At 39.2% G+C, this 18,790-nt stretch overlaps 1 protein-coding gene across 2 annotated transcripts in view; it reads right to left on the bottom strand.

Moving 5' to 3' along the window:
- Positions 1–18,790, bottom strand: part of PLS3 (plastin 3) — a 90,144-nt gene that overhangs the window by 17,000 nt on the left and 54,354 nt on the right. For both annotated transcript variants that reach the window (XM_029240939.1, XM_029240940.1), the window contains exons 3-5: positions 8,160–8,323; positions 2,016–2,145; positions 1,378–1,510 (exon numbers count right to left, since the gene is read on the bottom strand). In XM_029240939.1, coding sequence (XP_029096772.1) covers positions 1,378–1,510; positions 2,016–2,145; positions 8,160–8,323 — 427 coding nt within the window. The remainder of the gene's footprint in view (positions 1–1,377; positions 1,511–2,015; positions 2,146–8,159; positions 8,324–18,790) is intronic.

Below are 18,790 nucleotides of genomic sequence, written 5' to 3'. Positions count from 1 at the left end.
CATCAGAAATATACCCATTGCGCTGTTCTAAGTGCTCTATATATAGTCACTTAAAGCTCACAACAGCCCTGTGAGGCAAGTACAATAATATGGGGATCATAATGGATGGATCCTGAAATGCAAAGTGATCAAGTACCTTTTATTTATTAAAAAAAATTCTTCCCTATTATGGTTTATTACAGGATATTAAATATAGTTCCCTGTGCTATATGGTAGGACCTTATTGTTTATCTATTTTATATATAGTGTATTTTATATATAGTGTGTATCTGCTAATGCAAAACTCCTAATTTATCTCTTTCTCCCCCTTTCCCCTTTGGTAACCATAAGTTTATTTTCTATGTCTGTGAGTCTGTTTCTATTTTGTACATAAGTTCATTTGTATCATTTTTTTTAAGATTCCACATATAAGCGATATCATGTGGTATCTGACTTTCTCTGTCTGACTTACTTCACTCAGTATGACAATCTCTAGGTCCATCCATGTTGCTGCAAATGGCATAATTTCATTCTTTTTTATGGCTGAGTAGTACTCCATTGTGTATATGTACCACATCTTCTGTATCCATTCCTCTGTTGATGGACATTTAGGTTGCTTCCATGTCTTGGCTATTGTAAATAGTGCTGCTGTGAACATTGGGGTGCATGCATCTTTTTGACTTACAGTTTTCTCCAGACATATGTCCAGGAGTGGGACTGCTGGATCATATGGCAACTCTATTTTTAGTTTTTTAAGGAACCTCCATAGTATTCTCCATAGTGGCTGCACCAGCTTACATTCCCACCAACAGTGCAGGAAGGTTCAAAGGGGTCAGTACCTTGATTGCAGCTATTGATACATAGCTGCTGAGTGGCAGAGCCTGAATAGGAACCGGGCAGACTGATTATGGAGCATGCTCTTAACCACTGTACGCCACTGCCTCAAAAAAGAGTTGCATTCACTGACAAACTGTTGATAATCTTATATCATTTCTGCCAAGATACTGTTGGGTCTGGGGCAGCAGGAGGGACAAATGCATTTTTCAGAAATAAGTAATTGGAGGGTGAAAAGTGACGAGTGGCCTGTTTTTCTCTTTTGGAACCTATGGTACTTGAGAATAAAGAGATGCTGACATAAAAAGTTCAACTAAGTTGTATTGTTTAGCTTACTCAGTGGTGAGAAGAAATTGGAAGCTGAGAGCTTCTCTAGGAAGAGGTCTCTGGTCTAAATGACTGAGTTTTAGATTTACCTTTGGTGGTACTTTCACGGACAGGCCTAGAGATGAAATGAGCAGAACCTAGACAAATTTCAATTCTGGCTATTCCCCAAGATGAACCCATCAAGCATCCAGAAACAACTATGTCAATTACATGGAAGACTATTTTTGGAAATCTTACCAAAGCACAATTCCATCACCAACAGCTTTGAACAGGTCATCGGTATTTGGGTTCATTGGTATGACATGTCGGCAATCTGGATCATTTTCCAAAGCTTTGTTTATCCAGTTAACGAAAGCATATTTTTCTTCCTCTAAAATGTGGAATAAGAAGACATTAGTTCATACTCTAGGTTAAATATTTGACTCTAAAGCCAGAAATAGTTGTTCAGGAGAGCTGTATGTTAATGTATCACAAGCCTGTTGTTATCCTCTTTGGAAACCCAGACAAGCGAATGCAACACAGTGGCTATTAGGAGCTATAAAATAAACAAAAAGAATAGAGCAGGGTTAACTGATCCTTAGAAGTTAGTTACAAAATTCTTTAAAAATTCTATTTATATTACTGTAGGGCTCTGCTGTAATAAAGCCTATCTGTGCACGTATTGTATCATGGCTCTTACAAGCTAACAAAGCCGTACAATAAATACCTGTAATGCCTTTATGGGAAGTATTAGTCCCAAGTCCAAATATAGGTCACAACGACTTCGACTGTATTCTTAAATAGGAGGCAATGTATTTCTAGAGCCCCTCCTTGACATTATAGCAGGCAACCTACTTAGTTCACTGTGTTCACCTAACACATGTGAAACTATTTACCTGAGTAAGAATGCTGCGTTCCTTCACTGGACAGCTCTGAAGTTCCTCCCAGAGCACAGATCCCTTCTTTCCTATTGATTGCTTTGCGGAAGGTTTTGGCAATATCGCTGCTTTTTACCTCTTGGAAAATCTAGTAACGAAAATATGTTGTTGATTCACAATTTTCAATCAGGTACAACCATAAGCATATTTATCTTCTTTTATATTGTGGTAACCTACATTTTCCCCCATAGGTGATAAGTGTTAAAAGATAAGGCAAACTAGGCTTGAGTTTTAAGATGCTAAACAAGTACTTCAATACTGCTACCAAAAATGAAGTGCCAGAGGTCAACTGCGCACACTTGTCAAAAACATCAAGGGCCACATGCGCTGAATCCGTTTTAAGCCAAAAACTAGTGTTGTTCAAAGGCACAGGTAAATCTGTTAATTTTCTAGAACAAGGAAGGCTTTGTTCCTTTCCTGGAGAGAAAAGACTGAAGGATTCCCCCTTCTTTAAGCACGATTCATAGTGCAAAGAAAGATGAAAATTTTGGGGCTTCCCTGGTGGCGCAGTGGTTAAGAATCCGCCTGCCAATGCAGGGGACACGGGCTTGAGCCCTGCTCTGGGAAGATCCCACATGCCGCAGAGCAACTAAGCCCGTGCGCCACAACGACTGAGCCTGCACCCTAGAGCCCACAAGCCACAACTACTGAGCCCGAGAGCCACAACTACTGAAGCCTGTGTGCCCAGAGCCCGTGCTCCGCAACGAGAGAAGCCACTGCAATGAGAAGCCCGCGCACTGCAACGAAGAGTAGCCCCTGCTCGCTGCATCTAGAGAAAGCCTGTGTGCAGCAACTAAGACCCAACTTTTGTCTGCACACGCAGACAAAAAAAAAAAGAATAAACCCAGAAAAGAGGCTTTTCAGTGATCAAGCTTCTCTTCACAATAAGGCACATGGCTAATGAAATTAACCTGTACATTCTAATTGTACAAAAGCAGGCTGTAACGAAGCAAATTTCATACCCTACTCTAACCGCTTGACTGAATGACCGGATATTCCAAAGGTCTGCCTATACATGTCTGAAATACTGGAACTTACCTAATCTCCAATTTGTTCCTGAGCTACCAATGTGCATGGCTAAATTAGCCACTGCCAGAAAAACAAGAGCAAGATGTAGCATTTTCATAAAAACTTCTTTAAAACATGTTTAGAACACAATAGACTTACCGAAAGAAACTTACAGCCCTAATGGAAAAGTTGCTGAGCAAACAGAAGATAACCCAAAGGCCTTTAGCATTACTGACAAGTACATACTCACAAACACACCTCAGGAGGGGGTAGCCTATGTTTGAAGGTCATAGAACAGGGCCACCGTATTTAGCAGTTCAGGCTGTGTCTATGAGAGCAGGCATGAGTAGAAGCTGAAATCCAGCCCATGCTCCCCCAAGCAGGCCTGGTGTCTTGTGCAAGACTGTGGCAGGCAGAAAGAGGAGTGCCTTTTTACATTTAGTCTCTCCAGGAGAGCATCTTTTTGTAATTAATCAACTGAGACAGACTCTTTCTAACTGGTAGGAAAGTTGCTGTAGCCCCATCACAAAGTCATCTTTTCCTGTTACCGTCCTGAAATCCTGGCCTTCCTTGGACTTATAAACCCAATTTTATTTAGGAAAATAGTTAGTAAGCAGTTAAGTTTTACAAAATCAAGCTTACTCAATTTCCATAGCTGTGATTTTGTGCTATGCCTGTAATTTCAGAGGTAGACTCAGAATGTGTGTGCATGTGTCTATGTCTGTATATGTATATAGACACACACACACTGACTACTCTAAATATTACACACAACCAATGAAATCACTCTTCCTCCTCTCTGGCCATTATACTGACTCCTGTTAAGTATCCATAATGTGGAACTGACTCATGTACTCTGGGTAATTTCAAATTATTAAAATTATTTTTACTCACACTGATTCCACCTGTAATTTCATTTAATTTACCTTACCTTCCAAGCCAAGATTAGACAACAAAATGGTTACTTGTGAATGTAGCAATCTTAACTGTGATGCATTTTGTTCCCACAGCTCCCTCGTTGATAACTATACGTATCTGCTCAGTGGAAAAACAATATTTACTATTCTACCTCATTCTGAACTTTACTTCATTTAGTATAACACTGTGTAGTAAATTAAAATAAAAACTGTGTGCTTCTCCTGACTGAGATACCATAAATCACTGGAACGACAAAAATCTCCAAAATGTGATTGCCTCGAAGCTACTACCCTCAGAATGACATATGAAAAGTTATTTTTCTTATCACACTATTTTTGCCTTAAGGATCATTAGCTTCTAAAAATTAGGTTGTTTCCATGATCACTATTTCAGCTGAAAAACTTTGTAAACATCATGGAAAAGAGGAACAATACAAATAATAATAACTTTTAAAGAAGAATGTCTACTGTACAATATTCTAACGCAATTACTTACATAGCTCTACTTAAACTCTTGATGCTTGGGAATAACATGTTGAATGCAAAGTTGCAATTAAATGAGTTAATTTTCAATTGTCTTACAAAAGTTACATGACCTTCCTTTTCTAAATATTTTAAAATAAATTCTTCCAGCCAGGCTCAAATTTTCAGTTTCATAGTATTTTCCTCTGTTCTTTAGGTTTAAAAAAATGTTAAAAGATAAGTGATAGTTGAAGATTTATGTATCTGTTAAACTGATTCACTACGTGAGAATTTGCATTTTATTTTCTACTTTAGTAAAGGAATCAGTCGAGTGGATGATAAAGCAATTTGAGTATAAGCCTTGGCTTAACAAGAATCTCTGAAATCAGAGACAGCACCAGGCCAACTACTGTGCTGGAGAGTTGTCAATGAATCTTTTCAAAGCTGCCCGTGGTGATACTAATGAGCTCACTGTTTCATGCTGTTTTCCCTCCATGAGGAGGGACTTGCTTTATCATGTGTGAACAAACTCGCGGTGTACACTGCTCACTCTGGTTCTATATATCTTTTCCAGTCTCTTTTATGAAATGTATATGTTTCTTATTCCTTTCAAAAGTGTCATCACCTTCCTAGATCAGCACTAGTGGCCAAACCAAAGCAATGCAGAGGCACAGGACTTAAGAAGGAAAGATTTTAGAATGAATTGCAAAAAAATACTGACTGGCTTCCAGTGTTTGAGGCTTGTTTCCAACGCAGCAGGTTTGAATTTTTACTTTTCGGGGAATCTGTTGTAGGCCTAAACTTAGTAATAATAGGAAAAGAACACTGCCTTTTTAATAAATAGAAATAACTACCAACAACTAACACCTGTATAGCATTTGCTATATACCGGGTATGGTTCTAAGCACTTTACTTATATGAAGCTACTTAATCCTATGAGGTCGGTAATATTAGTAAAAGTTCTAAAACAGGTCAATAACTTATTACCATTATGTAAGAGCAAGGTTCTCACTGTGAAAATAAGAGTTTAATGCAGATTTCTCTGCTGAAAGAACTTATCGCCATACCAATCTTTTTACAGGTGAAGTAAAAAACCCCACTATTGGGATTCCCTGGTGGTGCAGTGGTTGAGAGTCCGCCTGCCGATGCGGGGGACGTGGGTTCGTGCCCCGGTCCGGGAGGATCCCACGTGCTGCGGAGCGGCTGGGCCCGTGAGCCATGGCCGCTGAGCCTGCGCGTCCGGAGCCTGTGCTCCGCAAGGGGAGAGGCCGCAACAGTGAGAGGCCCGCGTACCGCAAAACAAACAAACAAACAAACAAAAACCCCACTATTACCTCGGAAGTATAAAAATCCAGTAATTTAGTTTTGAAATACTTAGAAGAAATAAGATCAGTTAATATATTTAATTTTAACACGTGAAGTTTACATATGATTTGGGGGCTCTTTTCTGCCATATATATATATTCTTCTCCAAAATTAATATAAACATGTTGTTTGTAGCCTGGTTTGCAATGAACACCTCTTAGGTAGCAATTTAAAATAAAAACCAAAAATCTAACATGCAAGAACATGTTTACTTCTATTTCCTTATGTTAATCCCTGACAGGAATAATGTGCTTCCTCTTTCTCAGGTAACTAGGATCTACCCATACTTTGTCTGACAATTTGTAAGATGTTTCATTGATGACAAGGCAGATGGGAGTGGACAGACATTTGGTTGGTTACATACCCATCTTTCTTTCAGTACAGTCATGGTGGTATCATTCTGAAACTTCAGGTGGGTTATTTTACTGTCCTTCAGATTTCAAATTTCTTGAATAGAAGGGAGGTAACCGGAAAAAAGCCACTAGTCCCCTGTGTAATGTTGGGCAAGTCACTTCCTTTTTCAGGAACCCAGGTTTTTTTAATTTGAAAAATGAAGGAGTATAAACATATTGATTTCTTCCAATTCTAAAATATACATTTTCACCAACAAGGTCCTCATTAGTATTTTATTTTTTTAAAAAATCCCTGGTGATGCCAAAATTATTATGCCTGTTATTCACTTTTTAAGAAAATACTAGGGTAATCACAGCCTTCACTTAAGAGCCACAAACAGCTGTGTGGAATCAGCAACGTTTCAAAATATACAGAATTAAGTATTTCCCTAAGATGATTTTTCTCAGACAATTTCATAACTGTGTCCTTCAAAATACTGGCACACTGCAAATCTTGATTATTTAAGTCTGCTCTTTTTAGTAGATTAAAAAATTCTGAGCAGAAAATTATATCAAAAATAAGTGATCATAGTTATCTACTGCTCTTAAGCTGCTTTAAACTCACAATTAAACATGCAGTTACAAGGGAGGCAAGTCATACATCAGAGGACATGCAAGCGCTCATATTGCAAGTCAATTGCAACTTACTATTGAACATAGGATTCGAAACAAAAGGCTTTGGCAATAACTGGAGACAAAAAATGGTGGGGAGGAGATCAGTATTTCAAAAGGAGATGGCAAGAACTATAGCATTATAGTTATGAAATATGTCTGCATTTTTAAAAAAAGTAACACTCCCCTCCTCCCAGCCACGCCCTGCCCTGCCCCACCCCCAGGCAAATGCTATCAGTTGAGTAGACACCACTACTTAGTCAATTTGCTTCTGGAACTCAAGGTGCTCTAAAGGGGTTAATTCTAGTTGGAAAAAACATATCAGAATTTCACCTCCTTTACTGAGCTATGGTTACTGATGGGAGTATATGCTATCATTTCAGGTGTCTTGGGGCAAAAACAAACGTGGAAAAGGATAGGAGTGCTAGAAAGTTTGTGATAAGTATTAGGCACTAATTACCTATCTGCAATATATATAAGGAATGCCAAATTCGATCTAGTCAAACTCAGCCTTAAATGAATAATAAATAAAAACAATAAAATCTTAAGTGTCCTTAACTGAGGGGAGAGGCAACAGCTATTCTTTAATATATATCTCAAATACCTTGTTAATGAATATGGATGGAAAATGCCGTATGTCTAGAAAAATCTTGACCCTGCTAGCTAGCAGCTAAACGCATTAGGCTTCAATAGTGAGTACCACACATACACTCTCTACGCACTGAGTATGGAACACTAGGTGCTTGGGGGTAGAAGAATTAAGAAATCAGCCCCTAACCTTGAAGACTATTTGATGATACTAGAGAAGAAAACAAGAATTTTAAGTGCCTCTTCCAATGGACCGAAAAGATGTGCTTCTAACTTTTAATTATCAAAATCACCATCCTAGGGAAAACGGTACAGTTAAATACTACTACCACAAGAGTAGCAAACATCTTTTTAATCAGAAAGTTCAACTCAGGAAGCATCCAAGACTGTGAGTCAGGGTGTATTGTTAAAATTTGGGAGTACACTGTTCCCGATAGAAAAAGCACTTGGAGGATGTCATTTCACACCTTGAAAAATGCCCTTTAATTATGCCCCCAAAGGAGACTGTTCACCTTACACAGTGAGTAGAGCGTTATATCTTTGATTCTGTCAGTGTTCTTTTCTTGATTCTTTTGTTAAGATATTCTAATGGCTAAAAGAATGAACTAAATGTAGTGGGTGGGGTGAGAGAAATTTTATTAGTTATAACAGTACTACTATGATATATTTAGGAACTTAATAGGACTTACTACTAAAAGACCCCACAAGACAAAGGAGCAATCATCACTTCTAATAATGGTAGGTTTTCACATACTTACATAAACAAATTCGTCAAAACTTATCTTCCCATCTTTATTCCTGTCACCATCCAGCATGAGTTTTTGAATAATTTCTCTCACTTTATATCCCGGTAATGGCATATTAGCTTCCTTGAAAAGCTCATGAAGTTCATAGTCACAGATGAATCCATTGCTGTTGAGATCTTTGTAAAAAGGGAGACCAAGCAAAAACGGAAACAAATTAACCTATTAGAGTATTTTTCTTCATTTTAGGCTCAGTTCATAAGATCGCCTAAATACAATGTTTTTCTTTCTTATTGTTTGTTACCTCAGGCTGTTTGAAAGGGAAATGCAAATTTTAACTGAAAGGGCATGGTTTACATCATGTTTTTAATGTTTTAAACAGTGTATAAGTAGCTTTACTTAAAAATAGCATCCCTAATTTTAAGAAAGCATAGTTGCTGAATAAAATTATTATTAAATCATAAAGCTGACAGGACTTTAAAAATTAAACAATTAATATATTATACACCAATAAAACACTGCCATGGCATAAAACAATTTCTACTGTAGCTATTTAGAAGTTTTATGCCCCTTATTCTCCCCTTAGTCTAATAGAACAGTTTATGAATTAATGCTGATTATATTACATAGTACATCTGAAATTACAATACCATCTTCAGTGCCAATTTTTTCAAGAGTTAATGTAAATAAACGTTTAGCCAAAACAAATATAGAGTTCATAAAAATAAATGCAGTCATGAGTAATGCAAATGTATAGATAACTTTAAAATTTTTGTGCTTTCATAACTTAACACTGTATCTAAGTGCTAATGAGCTTTATTCTGAAACTGTTAAAAATGGGGAAAAAAAACTGATCAATGATGAAAAGTTAATTTATTGGAAAAGAGGGCTATGTCCTGAGGGTTATAATCACTTGGGTATATTTTTTTTTGGAAAGAAAGTTGGACTTTCAACAGCAATTTCAAATACTTATTGTTCAAAAATGCTTTTTATTCCTTAGGTCCTCCACTGATTTTCATATATAAATTTAATTATAATAAAGGGAAGCAATCTGAATAGAGAAATGACTCAAGATGAACACAACACCATTCAAGAAAATGTACTATGAAGTTAATCTATTTGATATATTACTGCTTAAAAACTGTACCAGATACTGTTCCTGGGATTGGGGATACTGCAATCAATGAAAGAAAGTCCTGCTGTACAAAAGCTCACATTCTAATGACAACTAATAAGCAAATAACATATAACATAAGGTATGATTATAAACATAATGTAATATGGCGTAAGTGCTATGAAGAAAAATAAAGAGGGGTTAGGGGTTAGACTAGGGGCTATTTTGCCCCCCAGGGAATATTCAGAAATGTCTGGAGACGTTTTTGATTAGCACACACAGCTGGGGGTGGGGAAGATGCTCCTCGCATCCAGTACATAGATGCCAGGGATGCTGCTAAATATCCTACAATGCATATGACCCTCCTTCCACAGAATTGTGTGGCCCAATATGTCAACGTTGAAGTTGAGGAACCCTCCGTTATAGTGACAGGTGGGGATGTGGGTGGTGGTGGGGGTGCTATTTAGATAGAATGCTCAAGGACAGCCACTTTGATGAGGTTATATTTGAATGAAGACTTATGTGAGGAAAGAAAGCACATCATATGGCTATCGGGGGTGGGGGTGGGAATTTTAGGTAGAGGAAATAGCAAATGCCAAGTCTCTGATGTGGAAGAGTGTCTGGTGTGTTTTGGGGACAGCAAAGATCCAGTATGACTTCAGCAGAGTGAGCAAAGGAGAAAATGAGAGATGAGGTCAGGGAACTGATCATAAAAGCTCTTATTAAAATATTAAATCCCCTGTATGAAACCAATACATTGAAAGCTGATGATATTGTTATGTTTACTTTTAATGAAGTATATGATTTTAGAGTCAAATATTCTTAAACATAGATTACCATATTTTTAATCTATCAATTAAAATATCTATACTTTTAAAGCATCATCACCAAACTACCCAACACTTCTGAAAACCACTAATATTTCCTTTGAGGTAAAGCACTTGATTCCCCTAGGGCACATCTTCAAGTTTTTTTTGCTTTGAACTTACAAAAGGCCATATATCAAACACTTGATTAGTAAAGTGTTCATATGCAGAAATCAATCCAGCAACAACATCTGCAGCTGCTAAAAAGAACAAAGTAATCCACATGGCACTGTGGCAGGATTTTAGCAATTTTTGATGAGTGAAATTCGTGGGTTTCAATACACCTTCTCCTATGCATATACCAGTCTATTTCTCCCACTTTCTTTAAAAAGTTAAAAGAGAGCTCAGTACTAGAGAGTTAAGTGTGACAAAGTGAAAGAAACACAGCATAGATGAAGGGACACAACAAGAGAGAGTAATGGGACACCGGATCTAATTTCATCTTGGCTACTAATTTGCCCAAGTCATCTCTCCAGATCTTAGTTTTCTCATCTGTAAAAGGAGGGCTTTAGATCAAATGATCTCTTACGTCCCCTTTTAGCTCAAAAAACTGGAGATAGGGCTTCCCTGGTGGTGCAGTGGTTGAGAGTCCGCCTGGTGGCGCAGGGGACCCGGGTTTGTGCCCCGGTCCGGGAAGTTCCCACATGCCACGGAGCGGCTGGGCCTGTGAGCCATGGCCGCTGAACCTGCGCGTCCGGAGCCTGTGCTCCGCAATGGGACAGGCCACAACAGTGAGAGGCCCGCGTATGGCCAAAAAAAAAACAAAAACCAACTGGAGATAAAAACCATCATACACAGGAAAAACAAATATAGAGTAATAACATTCTGATCACTACTATACCTCAGTATCTAAATACTATATTCCTTCATTTTATGATATCTTTAGAGAAGCAGATAGCTTATTCCTTGCAACTATCAAAACTCTTTCCAAGAGACCTTCAAGATGGCAGAAGAGTAAGCCATGGAGCTCACCTTCCTCCCCACAAATACATCAGAAATACACCTACATGTGGAACAACACCTACAGAACACCTACTGAACGCTGGAAGAAGCCCTCAGACCTCCCAAAAGCAAGAAACTCCCCACATACCTGGGTAGGGCAAAAGAAAAAAGAAAAAACAGAGACAAAAGAATAGGGATGGGACCTGTACCAGTGGGAGGGAGCTGTGAAGGAGGAAAGGTTTCCACACACTAGGAAGGCCCTTCACGGGCGGAGACTGCGGGTGGCAGAGGGGGTAAGCTTCGGAGCCATGGAGGAGAGCACAGCAACAGGGGGGCGGAGGGCAAAGCGGAGAGATTCCCGCACAGAAGATTGGTGCCCACCAGCACTCACCAGCCCGAGAGGCTTGTCTGCTCACCCGCCGGGGCGGGCGGGGCTGGGAGCTGAGGTTTGGGCTTCAGAGGTCAGATCCCAGGGAGCAGACTGGGGTTGGCTGCATGAACACAGCCTAAAGGGTGTTAGTGCGCCACAGCTAGCCAGGAGGGAGTCCGGGAAAAAGTCTGGACTTGCCTAAGAGGCAAGAGACCACTGTGTTGGGGTGCGCGAGGAGAGGGGATTCATAGCGCCACCAAAATGAGCTGCAGAGACGGGCGCGAGCCACGGCTATCAGCGCAGACCCCAGAGACGGGCATGAGACGCTAAGGCTGCTGCTGCCGCCACCGAGAAGCCTGTGTGCGAGCACAGGTCACTGCCCCAACATCCACTCCGGGGAGCCTGTGCAGCCCGCCACTGCCAGGGTCCCGGGATCCAGGGACAACTTCCCTGAGAGAACAAACCGCATGCTTCAGGCTGTTGCATGTACCGCTGGCCTCTGCCGCCGCAGGCTCTCCCCGCACTCCGTACACCTCCCTCCCCCCGGCCTCAATGAGCCAGAGCCCCCTAATCAGCTGCTACTTTAACCCCGTCCTGTCTGGGCAGGGAACAGACGCCCTCTGGCGACCTACACGCAAAGGCAGGGCCAAATCCAAAGCTGAGCCCCTGGGAGCTGTGCAAACAAAGAGAAAGGGAAATCTCTCCCAGCAGCCTCAGGAGCAGCGGATTAAAACTCCACAATCAACTTGATGCACCCTGCATCTGTGGCATACCTGAATAGACAACGAATCATCCCAAAATTGAGGCGGTGGACTTTGGGAGCAATGAAATATATATATTTCGTTATTGATTTGGTTGCTCTCTTCCTTTACACACATATATATATATATATATATATATATGTATGTGTGTTTATTTATATTTTCTCTTTTTGAGTGTGTATGTGTATGCTTCTTTGTGTGACTTTGTCTGTATAGCTTTGCTTTTACCATTTGTCCTAGGGTACTGTATGTCCGTTTTGTTTTTTATTTAAGTATACTTTTTAGCACTTGTTATCATTGGTGGATTTGTTTTTTGGTTTGGTTGCTCTCTTCTTTCTTTCGTTTTATTCCTTTTTTTATTACTGTTAAATTTCTTAATTATTTTTTTTATTTTTCTCTTTCTTTCTTTCTTTTTTTCTCCCTTTTTTTCTGAGCCGTGTGGCTGGCAGGGTCTTGGTGCTCCAACCAGGTGTCAGGCCTGTGCCTCTGAGGTGGGAGAGCCGAGTTCAGGCCATGGGTCCACCACAGACCTCCTGGCTCCACGTAATACGAATCAGCAAAACTTCTCCCAGAGATCTCCATCTCAATGCTAAGACCCAGCTCCACTTGACAACCAGTAAGCTACAGAGCTGGACACCCTATGCCAAACAACTAACAAGACAGGAACACAACCTCACCCATTAGCAGAGAGGCTGCCTAAAATCATAATAAGGCCACACACACCACAAAACACACCACCAGACGTGGACCAGCCCACCAGAAAGAAAAGATCCAGCCTCATCCACCAGGACACAGGCACTAGTCCCCTCCACCAGGAAGCCTACACCACAACCCACTGAACCAACCTTAGCCACTGGGGACAGACACCAAAAACAATGGGAACTACAAACCTGCAGTCTGTGAAAAGGGGACCCCAAACAGTAAGTTAAGCAAAATGAGAAGACAGAGAAACACACAGCACATGAAGAAGCAAGAAGCAAGGTAAAAACCCACCAGACCAAACTAATGAAGAGGAAATAGGCAGTCTACCTGAAAAAGAATTTAGAGTAATGATAGTAAAGATGATCCAAAATCCTGGAAATAGAATAGACAAAATGTAAGAAACATTTAACAAGGACCTAGAAGAACTAAAGAGGAAACAAGCAATGATGAACAACACAATAAATGAAATTAAAAATACTCTAGAAGGGATCAGTAGCAGAATAACTGAGGCAGAAGAATGGATAAGTGACCTGGAAGATAAAATAGTGGAAATAACTACTGCAGAGCAGAATAAAGCAAAAAAAAAAAAAAAAAATGAAAAGAACGGAGGACAGTCTCAGAGAACTCTGGGACAACATTAAACGCACCAACATTCGAATTATAGGGGTTCCAGAAGAAGAGAAAAAGAAAGGGACTGAGAAAATATTTGAAGAGATTATATTGAAAACTTCCCTAATATGGGAAAGGAAATAGTTAATCAAGTCCAGGAAGAGCAGAGAGTCCCATACAGGATAAATCCAAGGAAAAACACGCCAAGACACATATTAATTAAACTACAAAAAATTCAATACAAAGAAAAAATATTCAAAGTAGCAAGGGAAAAACAACAAATAACATACAAGAGGATCCCCATAAGGTTAACAGCTGATCTTCCAGCAGAAACTCTGCAAGCCAGAAAGGAGTGGCAGGACATATTTAAAGTGATGAAAGGGAAAAACCTACAACCAAGATTACTCTACCCAGAAAGGATCTCATTCAGATTCGATGGAGAAATTAAAACCTTTACAGACAAGCAAAAACTAAGAGAGTTCAGCACCACCAAACCAGATTTACAACAAATGCTAAAGGAATTTCTCTAGGCAGGAAACACAAGAGAAAGAAAAGACCTACAGTAACAAACCCAAAACAATTAAGAAAATGGTGATAGGAACATACGTATTGATAATTACCTTAAATGTAAATGGATTAAATGCTCCAACCAAAAGACATAGACTGGCTGAATGGATACAAAAACAAGACCCATATATATGCTGTCTACAAGAGACCCACTTCAGACCTAGGGACACATACAGACTGAAAGTGAGGGGATGGAAAAAGATATTCCATGCAAATGGAAATCAAAAGGAAGCTGGAGTAGCAATTTTCATATCAGACAAAAGAGACTTTAAAATAAAGACTATTAGAAGAGACAAAGAAGGACACTACATAATGATCAAGGGATCGATCCAAGAAGAAGGTATAACAATTGTAAATATTTATGCACCCAACATAGGAGCATCTCAATACATAAGGCAAATACTAACAGCCATAAAGGGGAAATCGACAGTAACAAAATCATAGTGGGGGACTTTTAACACCCCACTTTCACCAATGGACAGATCATCCAAAATGAAAATAAATAAGGAAGCACAAGCTTTAAATGGTACATTAAACAAGATGGACTTAACTGATATTTATAGGACATTCCATCCAAAAACAACAGAATACACTTTCTTCTCAAGTGCTCAGGAAACATTTGCCAGGATAGATCATACCTTGGGTCACAAATCAAGTCTTGGTAAATTTAAGAAAACTGAAATCGTATCAAGCATCATTTCCAACCACAATGCTATGAGGCTAGATATCAATTGCAGGAAAACGCTGTAAAAAATACAAACACATGGAAGCTAGACAATACACCTCTTAATAACCAACAGATCACTGAAGAAATCAAGGAGGAAATCAAGAAATACCTAGAAACAAATGACAATGAAAACACGACGGCCCAAAGCCTATGGGATGCAGCAAAAGCAATTCTAAGAGGGAAGGTTATAGCAATACAATCCTACTTCGAAACAAGAAACATCTCAAATAAACAACCTAACCTTACAGCTAAAGCAATTAGAGAAAGAAGAACAAAAAATACGAAAGTTAGCAGAAGGAAAGAAATCATAAAGATCAGATCAGAAATAAATGAAAAAGAAATGAAGGAAACAATAGCAAAGATCAATAAAACTAAAAGCCGGTTCTTTGAGAAGATAAACAAAATTGAGAAACCATTAGCCAGACTCATCAAGAAAAGAAGGGAGAAGACTCAAATCAACAGAATTAGAAATGAAAAAGGAGAAGTAACAACTGACACTGCAGAAATACAAAAGATCATGAGAGATTACTAAAAGCAACTCTGTGCCAATAAAATGGACAGCCTGGAAGAAATGGACAAATTCTTAGAAAAGCACAACCTTCTGAGACTGAATCAGAAAGAAATAGAAAATATGAACAGACTAATCACAAGCACTGAAATTGAGACTGTGATTAAAAATCTTCCAACAGGGCTTCCCTGGTGGTGCAGTGATTGAGAGTCCGCCTGCAGATGCAGGGGACACGGGTTCATGCCCCGGTCCGGGAGGATCCCACATGCCGCGGAGCGGCTGGGCCCGTGAGCAATGGCCGCTGAGGCTGCACGTCCGGAGCCTGTGCTCAGCAGCGGGAGAGGCCACAACAGTGAGAGGCCCACATACCGCAAAAAAAAAAAAAAATCTTCCAAACAAAAGCCCAAGACCAGAAGGCTTCACAGGCGAATTCTATCAAACATTTAGAGAAGAGCTAACACCTATCCTTCTCAAACTCGCCCAAAATATAGCAGAGGGAGGAACACTCCCAAACTCATTATATGAGGCCACCATCACCCTGATACCAAAACCAGACAAAGATGTCACAAAGAAAGAAAACTACAGGCCAATATCACTGAACACAGATGCAAAAATCCTCAACAAAACACTAGCAAACAGAATCCAGCAGCACATTAAAAGGATCATACACCATGATCAAGTGGGGTTTATCCCAGGAATGCAAGGATTCTTCAATATACACAAATCAATGTGATACACCATATTAATAAATTGAAGGATAAAAAGCTATGATCATCTCAATAGATGCAGAAAAAGCTTTTGACAAAATTCAACACCCATTTATGATGATAACCCTCCAGAAAGTAGGCATAGAGGAACTTTCCTCAACATAATAAAGGGCATATATGACAAACCCACAGCCAACATCATTCTCAATGGTGAAAAACTGAAACCATTTCCACTAAGATCAGGAACAAGACAAGGTTGCCCACTCTCACCACTCTTATTCAACATAGTTTTGGAAGTTTTAGCCACAGCAATCAGAGAAGAAGAAGAAATAAAGGGAATCCAAATCAGAAAAGAAGAAGTAAAGCTGTCACTGTTTGCAGATGACATGATAGTATACATAGAGAATCCTAAAGATGCTACCAGAAAACTACTAGAGCAAATCAGTGAATTTGGTAAAGTAGCAGGATACAAAATTAAGGCAGAGAAATCTCTTCATTCCTATACCCTAATGATGAAAAATCTGAAAGAGAAGTTAAGGAAACACTGCCATTTACCACTGCAACAAAAAGAATAAAATACCTAGGAATAAACCTACCTAAGGAGACAAAAGACTTGTGTGCAGAAAACTATGACACTGATGAAAGAAATTAAAGATGATACAAATAGATGGAGAGATACACCATGTTCTTGGATTGGAAGAATCAACATTGTGAAAATGACTATACTACCCAAAGCAATCTACAGATTCTATGCAATCCCTATCAAACTACCAATGGCATTTTTCACAGAACTAGAAGAAAAAAATCACACAATTTGTATGGAAACACAAAAGAGCCGAAATAGACAAAGCAATCTTGAGGAAGAAAAACGGAGCTGGAGGAATCAGGCTTCCGGACTTCAGACTATATTACAAAGCTACAGTAATCAAGACAGTATGGTACTGGCACAAAAACAGAAATGTAGATCAATGGAACAGGGTAGAAAGCCCAGAGATAAACCCATGCACAGATGGTCATCTTACCTTTGATAAAGGAGGCAAGAGTATACAATGGAGAAAAGACAGCCTCTTCAATAAGTGGTGCTGGGAAAACTGGACAGCTACTTGTAAAAGAATGAAATTAGAACACTCCCTAACACCACACACAAAAATAAACTCAAAATGGATTAAAGACCTAAATGTAAGGCCAGACACTATCAAACTCTTAGAGGAAAACATAGGCAGAACACTCTATGACGTAAATCACAGCAAGATCCTTTTTGACCCACCTCCTAGAGAAATGGAAATAAAAACAAAAATAAACCAACGGGACCTAATGAAATTTCAATGCTTTTGCACAGCAAAGGAAACCAGAAACAAGACGGAAAAGCCACCCTCAGAATGGGAGAAAATATTTGCAAATGAAGCAACTGACAAAGGATTAATCTCCAAAATTTACAAGCAGCTCATGCAGCTCAGTAACAAAAAAACAAACAACACAATCCAAAAATGGGCAGAAGACCTAAATAGACATTTCTCCAAAGAAGATATACAGATTGCCAACAAACACATGAAAAAATGGTCAACATCATTTATCATTAGAGAAATGCAAATCAAAACTACAATGCGATATCATCTCACAGCAGTCAGAATGGCCATCATCAAAAAATCTACAAACAATAAATGCTGGAGAGGGTGTGGAGAAAAGGGAACACTCTTGCACTGCTGGTGGGAATGTGAATTGGTACAGCCACTATGGAGAACAGTATGGAGGTTCCTTAAAAAACTACAAATAGAACTACCATATGACCCAGCAATCCCACTACTGGGCATATACCCTGAGAAAACCATAATTCAAAAAGAGTCATGTACCAAAATGCTCATTGCAGCTCTATTTACAATAGCCAGGATATGGAAATAACCTAAGTGTCCATTGACAGGTGAATGGATAAAGAAGATGTGGCATATATATACAATGGAATATTACTCAGCCATAAAAAGAAACGAAATTGAGTTATTTGCAGTGAGGTGGATGGACGTAGAGACTGTCATACTGAGTGAAGTAAGTCAGAAAGAGAAAAACAAGTACTATATGCTAACACATATATATGGAATCTAAAAAAAAAAAAAAAAGGTTCTGAAGAACCTAGGGGCAGGACAGGAATAAAGACACAGACATAGAGAACGGACTTGAGGACACGGGGAGGGCGAATGGTAATCTGGGATGAAGTTAGAGAGTGGCACGGACTTATATATAGTACCAAATGTAAAACAGATAGCTAGTGGGAAGCAGCCGCATAGCACAGGGAGATCAGCTCGGTGCTTTGCGACCATCTAGAGGGGTGGCATCGGGAGGGGGGAGGGAAATGCAAGAAGGAGGAGATATGGGGATATATGTATATGTATAGCTGATTCACTTTGTTATAAAGCAGAAACAACGCACCATTGTAAAGCAATTATACTCCAATAAAGATGATAAAAAAAATGAGTTACCAAGAAGAAAATTAAATATAAAAAAAAACTGTTTCCATGCCAGCAATTTCTGATAGGACGATATTTTTAAATGTATTCTACTTTTCTCTAACTTCTGAAATGACATATCTGAGCAAAATTTAAGCATGTTATTTAATCCAGTTGAGAGCTAGAGTGTTGTTCTTTTTGTGTTCTTAGGGATACAACAGAAGTGGAAGGTAGAGATGTTTAAAAATAAATATTGGAGAACTATAATGAATTCAAGGCTACATGAAACTGACAAAGGCCCTGAGAGTCTAGTCTATCTGGTAGTTTCTTCGCTT

This window comes from Monodon monoceros, unplaced genomic scaffold (genome assembly GCF_005190385.1).
Source record: "Monodon monoceros isolate NGI ecotype Baffin Bay Population unplaced genomic scaffold, NGI_Narwhal_1 Super_Scaffold_22, whole genome shotgun sequence".
Taxonomy (NCBI): Eukaryota; Metazoa; Chordata; class Mammalia; order Artiodactyla; family Monodontidae; genus Monodon; species Monodon monoceros.
The sequence above is the reverse complement of the archived record's forward strand: the minus strand, read 5'-3'. Positions and strand labels throughout refer to the sequence as shown.